The sequence below is a fragment of the Lutjanus erythropterus genome, chromosome 16 (genome assembly GCF_056507025.1).
Source record: "Lutjanus erythropterus isolate fLutEry1 chromosome 16, fLutEry1.hap2, whole genome shotgun sequence".
NCBI lineage: Eukaryota > Metazoa > Chordata > Actinopteri > Lutjaniformes > Lutjanidae > Lutjanus > Lutjanus erythropterus.
Genome location: NC_139332.1, coordinates 22195401 through 22217544, shown reverse-complemented (window position 1 = coordinate 22217544; position 22144 = coordinate 22195401). Strand labels below are relative to the sequence as shown.

General features: G+C 40.8%; 1 protein-coding gene across 1 annotated transcript in view; it reads left to right on the top strand.

Annotated features, from left to right (window-relative positions):
* Positions 1-14661, top strand: part of tshz1 (teashirt zinc finger homeobox 1) — a 40247-nt gene extending 25586 nt beyond the window's left edge. Inside the window, exon 3 of the mRNA XM_084739366.1 lies at positions 10039-14661. Coding sequence (XP_084595492.1) covers positions 10039-13388 — 3350 coding nt within the window. The 3' untranslated portion in view covers positions 13389-14661. The remainder of the gene's footprint in view (positions 1-10038) is intronic.
* The last annotated feature ends 7483 nt before the right edge of the window (positions 14662-22144 follow it).

The following is a 22144-nucleotide window of genomic DNA, read 5'->3' as shown; positions in this document are numbered from 1 at the left end:
AAAATCTTGAAGACAAAATTACAGGGGTTAAAAAAAGAACTCAAGTAGAAAGAAGCCCCATACTGTTAGTTAATTTAATCCAAACCGTAATGTTTTCCAAGATCTAACCAAGTAGTCTTTGTGCCTAAACCTAACCAACTGCAACCATTTTGCGTGGCAGTGCGCAGGCACAAATAGACCAATGAAAGGGCTCCACTGTTATCGCACTCTCTGCAACAGATATACCTCTCCTAGCTGGCTAGCCTGTGAGCAGTTAGAGGATATCACCAAGTAACCTTGCAAGCCTTTAGCTAGTCACCACACTACCAGAACCAAATGTTTTCCAAAGACACATAGATGAATCTTACTGTATCATTTTCCAGTTTGAGTTGGTCTTTGGGAAGCTTCCTCCCCACAGTGCGTAGAGGATAATATTTGTGGATCTGTATGTGTGTGTGCTTACATCTCTGTATGTACTCTTTTCTCTCCCTCTGTCTCTCTTTTTTCCTTCTCTATGTTTTGTTCCTCAGCAGTGTACAAAGTGGATGGCCTCTGTGAATTGAGGGGAGGTCTGACAGCGTGGAGAAGGTTGATTGATGGCTTATTGTGCAACCGGACTCGGCTAGACCGAACTGGTTAGGTTGTGACCCTGTTTTAGCCCTGTGCCCTCTCATTTTCTTCCTTTTTTATTCTCTCCATGTTTTCCTCTCAGTCGCTCCCTGTATCTACCTCTGGCACTCTTGCACACACTCACTCAGACACGCACAGTGTAGAAATAAACTATACATATATGTTTAGTCTGTAAATACACTTCCTCTTCGTGTGTCTTCTCCTCCGCCCTCCCTCGTCGTCGTCTTTGCTGCACTAAACTCATCATTGTTGCCATCACTCATTCTTCACTGTTTCCTTTCTTCCTTCCTCTGCACACTTTGTTTTCTTTGTCACAGCTCCTTCAGGACAGGTTTTGTCCTTTGAGTCAGTTCATCAGGTTTCATTTTACAGCCTCTATTCATTCAGTCTGAAACACTGGACTCTCTCAAGAAATGCTCCAAAAACCCAACCCTAATAGACAAATCCAATGCCACTTTTTATTTTGCTGAATTTAGGGGTCATTTGTTGGCCAGAGAACGTACTCACAACAACAGTACACCAAATTCGTGAGAGACAAAGTTACCCTAAACACCCAGGTTCAGCCTGTTTTTGCCTACAGTGATTTTCTGCTTCTATTCTCCACACAACCATAGTGATTTATGGTAATTATCCATCTTTGGGGTCATCCATCAACTGGTTGTTGCTAGGCGATGGGAGCAGCTGTTGTTTAGTCGGAGGAAGCTCCACTGTCAGGGGCAATGCAGGTGAATTCAAAAGACGGCATCTATGAAGAAAGGATGAAACCATGTTATTTTGTTAGCTTATTAGCATGTTAGCTTTGAGATTCATTGTTGTGATTTAAACAGAACCCATTTCCGTCAAGTAACTGACACCCTTGATTGAAGAAAAACTTAAGTACCTCGCATTTTAAATAATTAAAGATATGTACAGTCCAACTTAAGTGTAAAACTACAACAATACATTTGTTTAAATCTGAATTTTGATAACTTTAACCTCTAATACAAACAATGCATGACAAATGTGGTATGGATGGTAAAGAACGTGACAATATTTGCACTAAAAGAATCTGTTTAACAAATGACATCTGTCTGAAGGCAGCCTACATTGAATCAGTGCTTGGCATTGGTTGAGTAAATCTCACTCACATCATCTTTAATTAGCATTAGTAATGCTTTATCTGTACTTTGCCTGAAAACAAACCAGATGGTTTGAAATGTCTGTGCAGCACCAGAGCAGCGTTCGATCGTTGGGTGTGGGGGGTTTGGCAGGAGAGTCGAGCAGAAAAGGGGCTGGAATCCGCGGTGCCGATGATCTAATGGCTGTTGTTTCATCTCAGAACAAGCAGGCACTGACAGTTCAGGGAAAAGGTGATTTATAGACCACAGTCACTGTCATGGCGTGTCAAAACTGGCTCATGGGAGATCTGAACAAACAGGGGAAGAAAACGAAAGAAAGAAAGGAGCAGAAAAAGAGGAGAAACCTGCAAAGCAATTCAAGAAAGACTTGGAAATCATTTCTTTAGGAAAAAATAGCTGCAGTCCCCCACATTTGTTCCTTTCTTTCATCTCAGATCTATTCAGCGAGCAGCTATCATCTGGTCTCTCTGATTCACACACACTGTACTCATAGTGGCCTAATGAAGCTGAGCCAGAGGTAAAATGCACTGTCTATGTGACCCATTTAAAGAGGCTATTAGCATAATGTGAGTTCAAGTAATTGCAAATTACTTGGAACATATGTGAAAGCCCTCAGGACTGTCAAAAAGTTTAGGAAAAGGTAATTTAACTTAATTTATCTTCTATAAAAGATCCAAAGCAGTGACACAAACTCTTTGCAGTAACAGAGAAAAAACGTCAAATGTTGTCTGCACATGTACTGTAGCTACCTGCATGAAGAGCAGACTGCGCTGGCTGTTTTGTTTTCCCCAACCGGAAAGACTTGTGGAAGCTGAGAAGGTGGATTTGTACGACACACGAGCTATCAGAAGCCCCGGAGCTATTGTGCCATATGGTGGACTATTCCATGTGGGTTAGGGGAGGGTGGGGGCCAGGGCGGGGGCCTGTTAGGTAGGCTTTTACATGTCTGGTCAAGCAAGCTGCGGGTTAAATTATGGCTAATACATGGTATCCATGGCAACACTTATCTATGTGTTAGGAGGCAACGGCAATATAAAACACACACTTGAATTTAACCCTGCAAAAAAAAGAAGAAAATGTTGTTGTTGTAGTAGGTCACAGATTACTAGTTATCCTGTTAAAAATGCAATAACTAATGTAACTGTTATTATTACCTGAAAGTGATGTAACTTATTACATTTGATACAATGTGCACTGATTTGATTAACAAACGAGACGCAGCGGAAATCGGGAGAACTAATCAAAAGCCAGACCTGAAATTTGGCCACATATGTGCCCAATGACTGGAGCCTGTCTAGATGTATAAAAAAGGACCCTGGAAGCCATCCTACCCTTGTGGTGTTACACTCAGATTTGTCCCAGTGGTTTTGTACTTCCATCATCCGCATTTCTGCACACTGAAAAGATGCTAAGCAACAGAAATGCTGTTATTTTACACAGAATCTTTTTACCGAAAATAATATGTTTGGATATAACCCTTTAGTAAATTGTACCAGTGCTACTAGTGCAAATGACTCTTATGGCAATTCTTATGCGGAATTGGATAACACTTTATAAGACAGCCCACAATTTACAGTGTAACTGTTGTATGAATTAGCTGCCAATAACATACTGTACTTACCAGTTCTTATGCTTAGATGTAGGCACAGAGGAAGGAAACAAAATGATGGGGAGCGAGAGAGTAACAATTAGGCTATTGAGATGAAAGGGGAAAGGTAGTAAATTATTTTGTGTTATTTAATTTTATAAACTCTGGGTACCTTTGGGGAAAGTGCAAGGGAAATAAAACAGTTACCCTCCACACACTTTTGGTAGCATATTATAATTGTACATACATGGAGTTACTTTAAAGGTTCCTCAGATTATTAGTGTTGCTGATACCATTTTTCATAAACTTTAATTTTTGAGTTGAGTTTGAGTTCCTACCCGATCCATACATGCTGCCCAACTGGTAGTGTGCATTTGCTCAACAGAGATTAGAAGATATTGTCATCAGAAAAAACATTGTGCTCAATTCAGAATGTCACTGAAGAAGACTTTTTTTTAAACAAGATCAGATTATGAGGTATGTGATATGAAAAAAATATGTCAGATACTAGTATATGTCCATGTATGTTTCACACATGTATGCTTACAGATGTGAAGTAGCCTACATAGAAGTCAGTTTACTAGGGGTGTCGCAATTTCAATATTGAAAATCGATTGAAATGAGCTTTGAATTTCAATAAGCGAATTGAAAAGCAGAATCTGCAATTCACCCAATAATTTTTTTCTCCCCACCCGCGTCCACTTGTAGCATCCAGGACATGTCAGCAAAACGTACCAGACGTTATATTACACATAGACTTTCTTTAAAGAAGATTTTGAAAATGTAAATGTAAATGACAGTTCTCAGGGCATAAAACCAATGATCTCTTGATGTTTACGAATCAAGACTCAATAGTCTAACAATGGCATAAGAGTCGGTGCAAAGAAATGCTCAAATCGGAAAACTGAACTGAACCGTGACCTTAAAATCGAATGTCAAATTGTATCATGACACCTTTACCATATAGCTCATCAGACTGCATCCAGAAGATGTTAAATCTTGTTTTGAAAAAGTCTTAATAATGTTACGACTTAGGTTTATTGAAGTTGATGATTGAAGCAGCTAATGAGTGAGCCTTCTCATTTCTGTTGAGAGTTGCACATGTGCAGTACCAACCAGGCAGGATGTATGCTGTGAGTAAGTAAAGTTTTCTTTATCCTTTCCTCCAAAATACCCATTTGTTGCTCCCTTGTTCCCCATAGTCTGGTTTTCAAGTAATTACTTTAACGGAACCTGATTCATACAGAGTTCTTACACTGTAAATCAGGGACTGTTATTACCCAGACTTGTATGAAAAGCTCTGTTAGTTTGGTAGTTGTCTTGAGGCTGGGAGGAGCCTCGGTGTGCGTCGTGCACAGAGGAGTCCAAAGAGAGTGTCAGGTCCTATGAAACACAGCCACGACCATCCCAGAGAAAAAAAAGGAGCAAGAATGAAGAGGACGGGGGAGAGCAGAGAGAGACAGAGATTGCCTGACATACTAAGCATTACCATAATTGGCTTTTCTACATGATAGGACAGAGGAAATAATAATGTCATTTTATTTACAGCCTTCTCTCTGCTGAAACACACACACACTCATGCACGCCGTACAGGTCAATGACACACACTGATCAGGCCTGTCCAAAGCCATCAGAGGTGAGTGGCAGGGAATAGAGGGGCCGGTGACAAAGCGAAACGGGAGAGAGAAATAAGACTGCCACGCCAGAGCTCCCGTTTTGAAGGGCCGCTAAACGGTGTGAGGGAGCCTTCGCCGGCCGCCCCGCTCCAAAGGCAGCGCTCGGCCACGCAGGGTAAATCAGCAGGGTGAAAGCTGGCGGAATTGGACATTAGCACTGCAAATGAGAGCCAGGATTGCCCTCTTCTCCGAGACAACATGAATAAATGAAGAAGGTTTAGAGGGGAAAGTGTGTGTTTGGTGTGTGTGGGCTGTATGAAGCAGATGGGGAGGGGGGCTGTGCCACTGTCATGTCATACTCAAGTTATCTCGCCCTGTCTCGTGTTATCTCTCAGTATTGGTCAGGATGTCTGACATCCACCGAGTGATGCTGGAAAAGCAACAAATCCTTATGTTCAAGAACTTGGAGCCAGCAAATCCTTGACATTTTTGCTTGAAAAATGACTGAAACGATTAATTAGTGATCAAAATAGTTGGCAACTAATTTCCTTTCGATCAACTTATCCGGGGGATCTTTTGTCCGTCTCCAGTGGCTCAAGTTTTGACAAAAACTTAAGTGGAAATGAATAACAGTTCTTTTTTATTAAGTTTTCATATGTTATGTTTGCTATGGATGCCAAACCAAAGAAAGAAAAATCTTGGAGAAAAATACAGAATTTAATTGTTGCTGCACCAAAGTGTTATTTATCTTTTTAGGCCAAAAATGGCTTTTTGAGAGCTGTAAAGGTAGCTGACCCCTGGAACGAGGGATCTATAAAATGTCAAAAAAAATAGTACAAAAACAGCTCATCACTTCAAAGTAAAATCCCCAAATTACTTCTTTCATCCAAAACCCAAAGACTCTTATTTTTGCCATCATAAATGATACACACGGCAAGTCCCTACGTTTAAGATGCTCGAACCTGTAAATAATTTACATTTTTGCTTGAAAAATGACTGAAATGATTAATCAATTATGAAAATAGGCATAATCATTGCAGCTCTACTGACTGGTAGTAGTCAACCAAATAATGTGTTGGTGATTGAAATTCTGCCTATTCTTCAACCAATAGATCGGTCAGCGAGGAAAGAAACCTGCACATTATCTCTACATTAATTAAATCAGTGCACTGGGACTGTATACTCACCCTATTAGCAACATGTTAGCACCAAAGTCAACGGGAAAACCTACAAAATAAACACTTAAACAACATAAAACATGACGAATCTCAAGTTGGGTCACAGACAGCTGGTATTTATTAATCATTGAGCTCGAACAGTTCTTATGGACGCATTTCAGATGGTAACAACAGATACTGAGGTTTGATACCGAGGCCTTCTCCTTACGTGTATACGTGTTTTTTCATTATCTATGTGTGTTACGTATTTTTTGGTAGCAAGGAAATAATTTTCTCAACTGGTTTCTCAGCTCAGTTGCATTTGTTCTTTCAAATGTGCACAAAAAGCAAGGTGTTGTGTGTGTTTGTGTCTGTGTGGTCCTCACACAGCTTCCTGCCTTGGGGGAGGGATGTAGTTTGGGGGAGAGGTGTGTGTGTGTGTGTGTGTGTGTGTGTGTGTGTGTGTGTGTGTGTGTGTGTGACTGGGGGGATGTCCTACTGTGGTGTCACCTGTCTGCAGCAGGAAATCCTGGACTCTGGGCACAACAATAGTGACAGGCTCCTCTCCAGACGCAGATGGCTTCGCTTTCCCCCCGCCAGCCACATTGCATCCCTGCATGCACCTGACACACTGTGACACTTGACACACACACACACACACACACACACACACACACACACACACACACACACACACACACACACACAAGTGATCAGCCACACCTTGCTTACACGCACCTGTAAACTCGCACATAAGGCAGAAATTACACTGCGTTCTCTCTCCTGATATCTCGGACGGAGTTTGTTGGATGCCGTTAAACTTGTTTCCCTGTCATGTTTTTTTCTGTTAGGTACATGCACACGCACACACATGCACGCACACATACACACACACACACACACACACGCACACACACACACACACACACCTCTTGTTCGCTGGGCTAAACACATCTTTTCTCCTCTCTTTTCAAAACTTCCCCTCTTTTCCCTATCCTCCCTGACAGCACAAAGTGGGCTTACGTTTTTGACTGACAACCACAACAGACACCTCTCCCCCACCCTCCTCCCCCTCCACCCCCGTTTTAATCCCCTCCCTATCCCTCTCTCCCTCCCTCTCCTCTTCCTCTTTTGTTCTGAGTGACGCTCGAAAGCCGCCGTGTCAGCATCTTTTCCATCTCTGATTGCCTTATTAGCCGGCGGTGGCACCCGCAGCTTTTCTGACACAGATGGTGAAGGAGGAGGCTCGAGCAAGGGGGAGAAAAAAAATGGCTGACTTGTGTTTGTTGTTGTTACTTTCCCCTCCCACCTCTTCTCGGGCTTGTTTGCGTGGACACTGACACCTCGGGCTGACACTGACACACTCCTGACACTGATGCCTGTCAAGGCAACATACGGCGGATGGCAGGGAAAGACTAGACTTTAGTGGTAGTGTGCTCTCCGTGGGTGAATGTGTGTGTGTGTGTTTGTACTGCTGTCAGGTTTCTCTCACTTTGTCAGCTAAGCTGCTTTGTCTTTAGCTCCTCTCACCACATTGACTTTGAATGGGTTCAGTTCTGCATTGATTTCAATACAGTGGGCTGCAGCTCGATAGGGACGACGAGACAGGTTGAAAGGAAGCTGTGCAGCTGCATTCGCAAGAGGTTAGAAATAAAGGTACTAACTAGAATCATTAAGCGTTCTTTGGCTTGTTCCTTTTTGGGTCCTTTTATAAAGGTTCCACTTCGAAACCTTTCGGAGACTTCTACCTAAAACCTGACAATAAAGGGTTATACCTAGAACCAACTGTGAAAGCTTTCACAGTTTAGCTTTTCTAAAGGAGAAACCCTCTATGGTCTAATGGTTCCACCCAGAAACCTCACTGGGGTTATATCCAAAATCTTATGACTTTCCAAGGGTGCTAACAAAACCCACCTAGGGGTCTCTAAGAGAACGTTTTTATATTCCAAATATTTTATCTAGAACCCACTGAAGAGGTTCACCTGACAACCTTTTTATATTCCAAGGGTTTCATCTAGAACCAATTTAGGGTGTTCTACAGAGAACCTTTCTACATTCCAAAGGTTTTGTCTAGAAAGCACCCAGGGGGTTCTACTGAGGACCTATTCATATGGTACAAAGAACGAAACGAAGAGTTCTTCAAGGATTTCCTTTCTTCCAAAATGGTTTGTTGAATGAACAGCGGTTCTTAATAAAACCTTTAGTCTTACAAAGAACCCTTGAGATTTCTTCAGAAGCAAATGTTTCTGGGTAGAACCTCAGTCATTCAGGAAGAACCATTTTGGAACCCTTGTGTCTAAAAGTGTTATAATTTAGTGACTAACTCAAGTGAATGATTTCAGCGTTGTCTGTGTATAATTAAGAGCGTACAGTTAAGAATAAAGGAATAGTTTAATTAGGAAGAGGATGGTTGTACGTTGAGCTTGTATGTTCTCTCTCACATGCACGCACGCACACACACACACACATACACACACACAACCACACACACCTCTTCACACACACATATGCGGCAGAGAGTTGCAGCTGTTGGACCTCCAGCTTTTCCCAGGCAGCAGTAACTGGCACCTCACAAACATCAGGTATTATGTCCATTCCGATTATGGGATAGAGAGCTACATGCTGTTTGAAGCTGACAGCACATCTGCCTTCTCACTGGAGACTGATTCTGGCACCTCAGACAAGAATCTTACGAGGAATGGATTGGGGGAGCTGCTTTAGCATATTTAACCCTCTATTTTTCCCCTCTCCCTGCCTCTCTGCAATATTTCTCTCTTAATCTGCTTCCAGGATCATATGTAAACCTTTTCATCTCTCTGCTATTGTAGGAAATGATTTATTTTCATTTCTTTAATGTTTTATCTCTGTCATCTGCAGATTAAAGGGAGTTATAATGTAGATCTTATCATTCTCCAAACACATGACTTGAGAAAATCATAGAGAGCGGGCAGCCATTTTCCATTGATACTATAAGTCTCTCTCTGTTCTTTTAAAATGGCACACTTGAAGCTGTGAGTACTCAGGGAGCATAGGCAGTAACAACACAGCTTGTCATGTCCACTGGCCGTTTCCTAGCATCACGCTGTGAGGACTTCCACAGCCGATGCCAAGTTGACTCCAGCCAACCATGGCTTGGCACGGCTGATGCAGCTGGCATCTTCCTCCACTATCTCTTACTTGTGAATCCATAGTATGTGTGGCATGTTGGATGAATAGAGCAAATCTGTGTCAGGAATAGATCTATGGTTGCTATACAGCGGCAAAATAGACAATGAAATACTCTGCATAGACTATGAGCCTATGGGCTGCTCTGGCATTTCAATTTGCTGATAAGGAAAATGGTTTTATATTTGATGAATATACTGAAAGGTTTGTGCATATACAGTATATTCATCTTATTAATTCAGTGTTACCACTCGAGTATATGTTGTGAAGGCAACATCAAAGTGAGTCTTTAACACAGCGATCAATGAGGCATATTTTCTGGTTTCTGGTTATTTCTTTCAGTCGTGAGGAGACAAAATTGTCTTCATTTCTATTGTGATGGAACAGATCTCACCACATGATTAATATGTAGTGTCTACTCTGAGGATTTGCTCTTTGTGTAATTTGAAATTTTGCTTGTTTTTTAGTTTTTAAACTAAGCAGAAACATTTCTGTGCTGTAGCTCATCTCTGCTCTCTACCCTTGCTGAGCTGTAGTGTTCAATAGCTTCATTAGGCAGTGCAGTGAAGAGGACTATCTGTCATTGTCAAGATATGGATGTTTGCCACTTTATTATCACAAACGTGTGTCCTCTGCTGGGACTATTGACAAAAATCTCTTTAGGATTATTGTACATACTGCCTTCATAGAGTGGGATGGCAGATGCATAATTGGTGTCATTCTAATGTATCACAAAGTATATTTATAAAAAGTATCTAATGTCACTTTTCCCTTTTGTTTTACAGCTTATGGACCTGAGGATGAATTTAAAGTGGATAAGATTGATGAAGAGGAACATCTGCAAGATGACGGACTTTCCCTGGATGGTCAAGATGCAGACTATCTTTTCAATGATGACGAGGATGCAAAAGACCATTACAGCTGTCAAAACTCTCCACTCAGCAATGGCACTAACCCAGATGCTGGTTACGCCTCTCCACTCAGCACCACCAGTGATCAACTGGTGGACCTTAAGACCACGTCCTCCTTCAGTGATCAGGACAAGGTAAAAGAGAAGCTAGGGGAGAGCACAGAGTCCATCAACGGCCTCTCGCTACAGGACAGTCTGGCGCAAATGAAAGCCGTCTATGCAAACCTGATCTCTGATGCCTCCTGGTCTAGCATTGCTCTGGACATGCTTAAAAGTAAACAAGGGAACAGTCATTCGGCTAGTAACGGCAATGGGAGCAATCACAAAGGCAGCAATGGCTTCATGAACAGTCACAGCCCAGGCAGCATCAATCTGAAGAGCAGATGTAGCACTAGCAGTGCCTCAGCCACTACTATTACCACCACCAGCAGTACTACCACGAGAACAGTGTCAAGCAACAGCAACAGTGGCACCAGTGTAAGCTCTGGCAGCACAGGAGGATTAGCCTATGACTGGCACCAGGCAGCGTTGGCTAAAACCCTGCAGCATACCCCATACCAACTCCTTCCTGAGCCAAGCCTTTTCAGCACCGTGCAGCTTTACAGGCAAAACAATAAGCTCTATGGCCCTGTGTTCACAGGTGCCAGCAAGTTCAGGTGCAAGGACTGTAGTGCAGCCTATGACACTCTCGTTGGCCTGACAGTGCATATGAACGAGACGGGCCACTACCGTGATGACAATAAGGATACCGAGGATGATCGGAGCAAGAAGTGGTCCAAGCCACGTAAGCGATCGCTGATGGAGATGGAGGGCAAAGAAGATGCCCAGAAAGTTCTTAAATGCATGTACTGCGGCCACTCTTTCGAATCCTTGCAAGACCTCAGTGTTCACATGATCAAAACAAAACACTATCAGAAAGTGCCTCTAAAAGAACCAATGCCAGCGCTCACCTCAAAGCTGGTACCCCCAACCAAAAAAAGAGCATTTCAAGACTTGATGTCCCCCAGCTCACCAGAGTCTGTCTCATCTGGCATTCTCCTAGGAGAGTCTCCCAAAGACCAAAAAGTGTCCAATCCTTATGTCACTCCAAACAATCGATATGGTTACCAAAACGGCGCCAGTTACACTTGGCAGTTTGAGGCACGCAAGGCACAAATTCTCAAATGTATGGAATGTGGCAGTTCACATGACACCTTGCAACAGCTGACAGCCCATATGATGGTCACAGGACACTTTCTCAAAGTAACTAACTCAGCCTCTAAAAAGGGTAAGCAGTTAGTTTTTGATCCTGTCGTTGAGGAGAAAATTCAATCAATTCCTCTGCCACCGACTACCACACGACTTCCAGCACCCAATGGGAAGTCGCAGCCTGACTCCCCGGTGCAGCCTGCTAGCCCTGATGAGGAAAATGAAGATAAGAAAGATGAAGAGTCAGAGGAGGAGAAAATGGAAACTAAGGAACCAGAGAAGAAAATAAAAGAGGAGAAGGAAGATCCCCCTGAAAAGGCTGATAAGCAGGGAAAGGCCAGATCCTACCAATATCTGAGAGAGGAAGACTTGGAAGAGACACCTAAAGGTGGCTTGGACATCCTGAAGTCTTTAGAGAATACAGTTTCAAGTGCAATCAGCAAGGCCCAAACAGGCACCCCAACCTGGGGTGGATACCCCAGCATTCATGCTGCCTATCAGCTCCATGGATCCTTAAAGTCTACCTTACCTTCATGTGCACAGGTTCAACCTTTGTTCAGCAGCAACAGTTTGAAGGCACTGTCCTCTGAATCGGGAACTCTGATCCATTCACCAAATAGCCCCTCTCCACCTCCAAGTCACAAGAGCAATGTGCTGGCCATGGAGGAGCTAGTTGAGAAAGTGACAGGGAAAACCTCTGTAAAGAATGAAAAAGAGGAAAAACCTGTAGAGAGTAAGTGCAGGTCTGCAAAGTCTCCACTGCCAAATCCCAAGGACAAACAAGCTTCACCCAAACCAGAAAACCTTTCAAAGGCGGTGAAAAATACTGCGGTAGAGGCCCAGCCTGAGTCAAGAGGCAAAGAAGGAGAGCAGACAGAGAGTAAAATAGAGATGCAAATAAAGAGTGAAGTTGATTCGCCAAAAAGGCCTGTAAGCAATGGCTGCAATAACTTGAGCATCATCACAGATCACTCACCTGAACAACCACTTGTCAACCCTCTCAGTGCTTTGCAGTCTATCATGAATAACCACTTGGGGAAAGCTGCAAAAGTGACCACCCCCTTCATAGACCCCTTTGCAATGCTTTATAAGATCAACAGCAACTCTGCACAGATGAAGTCAGCAGAGCCTGTAAGTCAGAACCATGAGGATGATGATCAGCCCATGGACTTGACAAAATCCAAAAACACCAATGGAAGTACACCTAAGGGTATTTCTACACCAAGCAGCAATGATGGTGTAAACAACAGCAAACCAGTTTTCAAAAACTTCTCACAGTCTTCATCTCCGCCGCTACGGGAAAATGCTTTGATGGATATTTCAGACATGGTAAAGAATCTGACGGGCCGTTTGACGCCGAAGTCTACGACCCCTTCTTCCATCTCTGAAAAATCAGACATTGATGGCTGTACGTTTGACGACAGCTTGGAGGAGCTGTCTCCCATCCAAAGACGGAAAGGCAGGCAGTCCAACTGGAATCCCCAGCACCTCCTGATTCTCCAGGCCCAGTTTGCCTCTAGTCTTAGGGAGACTCCTGAAGGAAAGTTTGTGATTAGTGACTTAGGACCCCAGGAACGGGTTCACATCTGTAAATTCACTGGTCTCTCCATGACTACTATCTCACATTGGCTGGCCAATGTAAAATACCAGTTAAAACGGACAGGGGGAACAAAATTCCTAAAAAACATTGACTCTGGCCAACCTTTGTTTTTGTGCAGTGACTGTGCTTCCCAGTTCAGGACTCCCTCCTCCTACATTCACCATTTGGAGTCCCACCTTGGGTTTACCCTGAAGGACCTCTCTAAGCTTTCCATAGACTTAATAGAGCAGCAAGCAGTCAGCAGACTGGAGGACAAGACTTTTGGTTCCTCTGGACTTGCCGAAGAAGACACAGGCTCAATATATCAGTGCAAACTGTGCAATCGGACATTTGTGAGCAAACATGCAATCAAATTGCACCTTTGCAAAACGCATGGAAAGTCACCAGAGGACCATCTTATCTTTGTGAAAGAGTTGGAAAAGTTTGATAAACAATGAAGATGAAGCTGATAGCATGACAGATTAATGTTGCACTAAAACTCTAAGCTACAATCTGTCAAAACAGATAGTGCCACAACTGTATCGAGCATTGTTAGGACACATATTGTAATGAAAATATGGTAGCTTTAATACCACATACTGTAATTATTCAATTATCCATATATGACAGGGCCTTGCATTGCAGCGGCTCAGAGCTACGTTGTGAAAGTTGAATTTTTGGTGACATAAACGTACCAAATTGGTGCAGCAGCCATGGCACTATGTAGTCACTGACTGATTGTTGCTTTCCTAATGCACTGCATCTTATCTGAGCCTTTGGGAAAAGTCCATCTGTTGTTTTAAAAACTGGACCATGCTCTTATTTTGATCACTGTTTTTGAATGATTTTTTAAAGATAAATATATTTCAACACAACTTGCATATTATTTATGAGACAGTCTGTCTGTGCATGTTTTTATGTAAAACAGTGAGCATATTGTGTCTAATGAAATTCCAACCGTGATAAGAAAACTGATCCCTGTTTAACAAATTGTGGATATAGATGTTTATATGAAGGTATATGGTTATAAAAGTAGCCATGTGACAGACGATGTTAAGATAATTTCAGCACTTTAAGGAAGTGTAAATTGATGAAGAAATGTATGGGTAAAAATGACAACACATCACCCTTTTTGAGTTTTAATTCCCTTGATCAATATGGCAATTTGGGGGACTAACTATAATATTGTTTTGTATTTGCCATTAAACCACAGGAATTCTTACAAAATGTTTAGAATATTTGTTTCTCTAGTAAAATATCATTTCCTGGTTGTTTCATGTACAGTATTTGCGTTAGTAGGCTACCAATTTTATTATTGTGAAGCTACCGTTGTAAAATTAATGAAGTTTAAAACTTATTGTATGAATAATCAGCAAGTATGTATACATGTATGTCAGCATATCTTGCTCTTTACAGTTCAACATTATTTGTACTGTGTGCATTTTTATAATGTTATTTTCTAGACAAATATGGGGGGAAATGTATAAAACTACAGAATATTGTTGGACCACAATGTCCTTTTTCAGTGAAAAGTAGGTCCTTCAATGTGGTTTACATAAAATGACAGAACTTTACTGGCATCTGCTCTGATGCATGGTACTGTACATAACAATGAAAAAAAAAAAAATTAAATTCTCACCCACTAATAGATTTCCAGGTTTTATCATCAACCTAATTATTCAGAATGGCATTCTTTTATCCTCAGTTGTAAAATAAACTCCATGTCCTGGATTTAACTGGTGTTGTTTGAGTGATTTTCCAAGAGTGTGGAAACACAATATCACACTACACGCTATTGCCAACATTGTCACTATCATTTTTGTTCTGTTGTTTTTCATTTAAATATTTATTTTCAGGTTTTATTAACATTTTCCTTACTGACTTAAGAGACAGTGTTTCTCTGCTGCATTTACTGATTTTGGGAAAACTTAAACGACACACTCTAAATTAAATTCTAAATGCTGAAATTAAAAAGGGTTAAGTTTGAACAACTTCTTGGGAGGAACAGTATGTTCAAATCCAGCATGTTCTCCCTCCCATTTTTCAGGCAGGATTCATTATGATGCACCAACAGAGCCACCTTCTTGGCTAGCTTAATTGGGGCAAACACAGCGACAGCCACATCAAATCCGCTAAATTTTTGTCCTCAAAGGGCTGCGGCACACTCTGGACCGTTTCCAGGTCCCACTGAGGGAGCAGCAGCTTTCCCACTGTGAGCCACAGCTCCTCTTAATCTGAGCAGCTTCCATAAGAACCGGAGGGTGTTTGAAACAGTGTCCCCTGCAACAGGTTTCAAAGATCCTCCCCCTCCCTCACCCTGCAGGGTCGCGATCTCCGACTCTGACACGGCTACAAGCTCAGTGTCCTCAGGTGCCAGACAGAGCTTGAGTCCCTTGGGTGAGCATGATAGCGGCTCCTTCCAGAGTGGGCTCCCTTATTGTTTTGTAAGGGATAGCAGGAGGCTGAAACAGACTGCAGGTTTTGAGTTCACTGCTGTGCCCCTGAATCAAAGCTGAGGAGGGAGGGAGGTGAGGTAGCTCCAGCCTCAAAAGAATAATCCACATCTTTTTGCCATTGTTCCAATGGCCCATAATTTGAAAACACCCGTTGCTCCAAACGTCCATACATAACTCAACTCAGCTCCATGATCTTTTCATGAACATAAAGTATTTTTGGTCCCTAAATCTAACCAAACTGTGACAGTTTCCCAATATTCACAAGTTTATTATTGTTACCATGACAACAACAATCATTTGACCATTGTAACCATGACGATGAAGGTCACTGGATGTTTGACTGTCAAAATACACTTAGATGTTAAGGGAGAAAAACCTTAGGAAGGGTGTATTTTCAGAGCTCTTTCGATGTTGATATGATATTTGTTTATATCACAAAATATGCCATTATATTGATTCAGTTCAGGCAATATCTTGTCTATTTTACACATCTGGTTACATTTATGTGAGCTCACAAAAAAAAACTCAACTCAGCTTTATTTATATAGCACCTTTCATACAAACACGCAGTCCAAAGTGCTTCACATAGCAAAATTAAAACAGCAGACAGGAAACAAATAAAAAAGCAAAGCAAAAAGCATCAATCATATTGGATCGTTGATAAATCGATCCAAACTGATGTATCGTCACATGCCTACTAACTAGCATAGGCCAAGATTATGGAAAATTTGAACAACAAAATTTGACACAAATCAATTTATTTCTACAGCAGAAAGTTGCAGTTTTACCGGAGGTTACGTGCAGGCGTTATTCTTGACAAGACACAGTGACTTCCTGGAGTTCTGTTGTCATTGTGAAGTTGCTGAGCTGGTGATATAGTCCAAAACGTAAGATCCCATAAACCCCAACTTATTTTTGTACCTTGGTTTTTCTACAGATTAACCAGAAAAAGATATAATTTATATAGTGAGCTTTGGAGGTGCTGTAGGTGTTTCTTGTAACTGTTGGACAAAGTCAGACTAGCTTTTCCCCCGTTTCTAGTCTTTGTGCTAAGCTAACTGGAAGCTGGCTATGGCATACTTAACCCTAAGAAACTTTTTTTTTCCAAAAAGCTAATCCTTCAGTCCAAGCTCTTGGACAGCAGGTTTCCATCTTTATGTCGATTAGGTCCAGTTACACTAATGTACTACCAGCTGCTGTAGGAAGGAAGCCAACTTTGCAAAGCTTATGTATAGACATTGCTTGCTGCATTACTGAATGAGCAGAATGTTTCCATTTTTGCTTTTATATTTGCATATTTCTTTTACATGGCACCTCGTTTCCAGTGTGACATGTTTTCATATAGTGTTAAATGAATGTGAGGTTTTCAATTCAGACCCCATGATGAGCTCCAAATCAGAGAATGTGTATGAGCAATTTCAAATAGAGACATAATCCCTTTTAGAGGAGAAAAAAGTGAATAAAATATTGTCATAAAAAAACAGGATTTGACTTTATGGTTTAACATAGAGCTAAGCTTTATAGTTCAGCTAGTGAGACACCTGATAAAAGAGGCCATGGCATGTCTCCACTGAAGGTATTTAAGTCGACATGCTCCCACCCCACGCAGCTCTTGAACACTAGCCTGAGGCATTTTTCCCAAGAAACAATGGAGTTCCAGTGCCTCGCAGCGTGCTCTGTGTGGCGGGGAAACATAAGAAGCAGCAGTGAGAAATGCAGAGAAGAGGCATACCAATGGAAGTGATAGACGTCAGTGTGCAGGAGCAGAATGTATGTAACGCTGCCTAATGTGAGCAACAAGGACGACTGATTGAACACAATAAACAGGGTCAATTTCTAAGGATCATCAACTTCATTTCCATTGATTGTTTCCATTAAGACACTTCTAAGTTTAAAAAAACTTTAAATAGTCAGAAAAGGGCATAACCGACTATAACCCACTTTTAAGATTTTTCTAGTTTACTTTCTCTGCATGAAATTTTTCTCTCACGTTTCATCAAAATGTACTGTGGTGTTTGAATTTTGCAGTGAAACCCCTCAAGTTGGCAGATAATATAAATTTTAATATCGGAACATATTTTATTCATTATCATTCAATATCATCATTTAAAGCAAGAAATCTCGCCCTACCCTGACCAAATGGCACAGCTTTCTTAGTTAAAAATGCATTTGTTTCAATGTGTTATCTTTTTAATTTGTTTCTGTCCAAAGATGTAATGCATTTGTACACATTTCCTGAGTAATCTTGATCCTGTAAGTTGGTGAAAGCACTTCTTTTAGCACTTGATTCTTATAGCTTTGAAAACAGACAAATTGGCAAAGCTTGTGTTTCATTTGCTCTGACAGATGCCTCTGACCACCTTCCTGTTCAGATTTCCACCTGTCCTGGATGTCTTTGAGCCAGTAACAATCATTTTTTAAATAAGGGGCAGGTGAAACGTCAAGAGCTCATGAAACTCAAATAAAACTGTCAAAATAAGCAGTGCCAATCAAACAAGCATTAAGATTCTGTTGTAGCGTTCCCTGTTTCCCACTTCAAATTTCAGTGTGCTTGAACTGTAATTTGAGAAACTTTGTGACCATTTTTACCAAGCAACGCGCCCTCTTGCACGTCACGTCACTTGTTTTGTTGTTCTGTTTGATTGTAGGTCTGTTCAATTAACAGAGGCATTTTGGTCTGCACACGTTGATAATGATCCTTGGAAAGTGAAAATTAACTGAGGGATTCCAGATGAACTGCCATCTGTGAATTAGTCTGGCATTTAAAACAGCAAAAACATGATTTTCCTGATTACAGTTTTTTAAAAAAATGCTTATTTTCTTTTTTTGATATAATTATGAACTTAATACTTTAAGTCAAATCTGTTTAGACTATCAGTCAGACTACGTAAGAAATCTCAAAACCTTTTGGCATAGGTTGTCTCTGACAGGCCACTGGAATTGATTATTTTGTTTTACTAAACAAGTTACAAGTATTTAAGACCAATATTAAAAACAATTGATTGACACTTGTTTTTGGCCTTTTATAATAAAAACCTTGGCCACTTGGACAGCACAGACCTCCACCAAGGCCAAACGCCCCGTCTCGCAATGTTGATTAAAGCTAAAAATAAATAAATAAATAATTTGTGTATCCGCCCAATGATTCAGAATGACAAGTCAAGTTTATCTGTGTAGAACATTTCAACAACAAGGCAAAGTGCTTTACATTAAACACAGAAGGCAAGACAAACTATCAAAGCAACATAAGACAATATAAAAAGACATTACACAGAAAATTTTAAAAGATTAAACAGGAAAGTAAAAGTTACAGTGCAGTTTAAGATATTAATCAAACGCAAGGCCAAGCCAAGCCAAGCCAAGATTTGGTTTAATGAAATGTGGAGGCAAACGGAAAAGTCTTCAGCCTTTATTTAAAAGAACTGAGCGTTGCAGCAGACCTGCGGTTTTCTGGGAGTTTGTTGTGGAACACAAAAACTGAATGCTGCCCCTCCAGGTTTAGTTTGACTTTGGGGACAGAAAGTAGATGTGTTTTGGCCCAAATCTTAAAATCAGTTCTTTGGCAGACAGAAAGCCAGTGTAAAGACCTCAGAACTGGAGTGCAGTGATCCACTTTTTTGGGGGTTAGAGAGGACATGAGCAATGGCATTCGAATCAGCTGCAGCTGTCTGATTGATTTTTTAGAGAGACCTGTAGAGACACAGTTACAGTTGTTGAGCTGACTTTGTAATCATCTAAATATGGCTGGTGAAATTCATGTCTCAGTCCATGAGCAAACCCAGATTTCTGGCTTGGTTTACAGTTTTAACCATTACTGACTGAAGCTCGGCACTGACTTTTAATCATTCTTCCTTGGCTCCAAAAACAGTGACTTATATTGTATCTCCTATTTAAAAAAAATTGCTGGCAGATCCAATCGTTAATTCACTGCACTTAACTGAGTGCTTGTATGGGATTACAGTCCCTTGGTGATATGGTTTGAGTGCCGTGTGCATAATTCTGGTAACATAGTTTGTTGTTTTCCATAATCTGAGCTTGTGGTAGCATGTAGTTATTGAACAGAAGAGGCCCCAGAGTGGAGCCTTAAGGAACTCCACTCACACTGTGTGTAATTATCTGTAGGCTCAAACTAGTCCCCAGCATTCAACCATTCAAATTGCTCCAATTTTGTTCACGAAAATGAAACTTTTCAGTAATTTTATCATAATCCTGCTGACAAACAGACAACCACCACCAAAAACATAACCTCTTTGGTGATTAAAAGACCTGAAACACCGTTACATGCAAGATATAATTTCAGCCGTTGTAGAGTAACTTCATCAAGGTGTCCCGTTTAGGATCAGTCAGCCAGTACATTTTTACGATGTTGTAAACATGCAGCCCCAGACATGTTTGTCTGTTTCACACGTGGACTCCATAACAAGCCATCTTTGTCTTGTCACAGCAGATACAAAAGCTGCACGTACTGTATGACTTTGTCAGGCAGTCGATGTTTTGTTTGTTCTCTCGCGACTCTTGTTTGCTTTAAAGCGAACACAAAATAAATTGGCTCCGTGTCATCACCATTACCAGGTGAGCAGAGGCTCATGAGACAGCAGCACAAATCTGATGTTAAACAAAAGGGTGTTTATGACAAGAGGCGTCGTGATGCAGACTGTTATCCATTTATAATAATCACAATGGAAAGCTCTGAGTCGCACTAAGCTGTTCTGCTACTGAGCAGCAACATCTGTACATCCATGAAGTATTTGGTGTCAGCAAGATGCACACGATGGTGCAGGCAGCGTTTGAATCCTGGTGACATGCATATCAGGTGCGCTCATGCCGACAGCGAGGATTCGGTGAATTAACCTCACGCTCATGTGCCCCCTCCTCTCCGCTCTCTGTGCAGCCCTCTGTTGATCTCATCTCTGTACAACAAGACCTCACTTTCAAAACACACGTGGTCTCTAGAGGGAAGGATATCTATAAAAATCCCTCTCCCCTGCAGTAATGTCAGTGATATGAAGAATGTACCACTGAACATGTATTTTCATGTGCTTCAGTAGTTAGTGGAAACATTTTCTGTGTTTTTGGTTCATTTCAGAGCTCTAAACAGGAGTGGGTTTGATATTAGAAATAGGGAGGGACATGTTTCTTCAAAAATTGGTTATTATGTTAATGATAATTCAACATAAAAACTATGCTATGTAATTTTTTGTATTCTTAGGAGAACGCAGACAGGAGCTTCCTCTACGATTGTCACATCAAGCTCGCCCAATCAAAGAATGAGGTCAGCCTGTATGTAGCCTGAGAGTGGAGCACAGGGCAAAAAACTTATTGCTTTGAGTGCACAGTAATAATCAAAGGTGTCTTTTATGAGCTTATTAACATTTTTATCTACTCAGAGCTTCACTAACCTGGACTATGACAGCTGGACACTAAGAGGATGTTGTTTGGAGAAACTTCAGGAAGTAAATCAAACTGAAACAGTAAAAATGGCAGGATTTATACCATTTTCTAATAAATTATCCTTTTTTTTAGTATTTATAAGTTGTGGGTTGTGGCTTTATTAGTTGTTAACAAATAATTTTCCAATGCTTTACAAATCTGTTCACATTTTTACAAAAAAAAGTTTTATGAGTTGTGAAAAACCCTTGTGGCTGCAGTTGTTTTCCTTTCTGTTTAGTAATAATGTTTTTAAATGTCGGTAATTAATTAAAAATTGTGCATTAAGAAGATCCTCAATGCTCTTTTGTGGAGGTCCATTCAGTCACAGAGAGTCTCGACAACCTAAATATTGTTCTCATCAGGGTTGTTCTTAACAACTAATTTCTCTGTCGATTAAACAGATTTTACATTTAAATAGTTTAGTTTAAATAATAAAACACTCAGGAAGCAGTCAGTTAAAACAGTGTTATCTCTTCAGGATCACGGCGTCAGAGGGGTGGGCCAGTAAACGATATATCGGTTTGCAGAGTGTGACTAACGTAATCAGCGCTAGCACCAACAATACCAACCAAACAAGTGGTTATACACCAATTTACTCTTACACATCCTGCATACAACCTTATTTTCATGTTCTACATCAAAATACTATTAAACTGTGCTGGTTTTATGAGATGCCATCTTTGTCCCACTTTCCACCTCGCCGGCACATAAATATAATATTAATAATTTGTTTAACCGACTCGGTGTGGACTAGATAGGGTGGCAACGTTTTGTTGACTAATTTTGCAATTCTTATTATCAGCTTTAAGTAAATGATTAACCATTAATACGTCCATTAGTTATAATTCATGATCAATGGGTGCCTTATTCGAAAAAATGGTGGCACATTTGAATAAGTGAGAGCCCAGTGTGACAGTTTCAGATATATTGCATTGTTGCAGTCCAAAAGCCAAATATTTGCAATTAATACAGTTTACAAAGATATAAAACAGAGAAAGTAAACATTCGTCACATTCGACCAGGATGTTTGATTAATATTCTTGATGGATGATTTGATAAAATACCAAGAACATGTTTTGCTGTTAATAAGCATTTAACTTCTTAACCCTAAAATTATTTCATCATTGTTCATTGTTCTTGTTCCTGCTGACTGCTTCTCTCAAAATAGTCTGGTGGTCAAGTTAAATGATAAAAGAATATTCAGATGTTGTTGACCGTTTGTGTTCTTGATCATTATTATTACAAATGGTAACTTCATCCCAAATGATGATTCTACCTTGATGGTGTCTGAAGTTGTAAGGCATCAATCACAAGTGTTTCTCACAAAA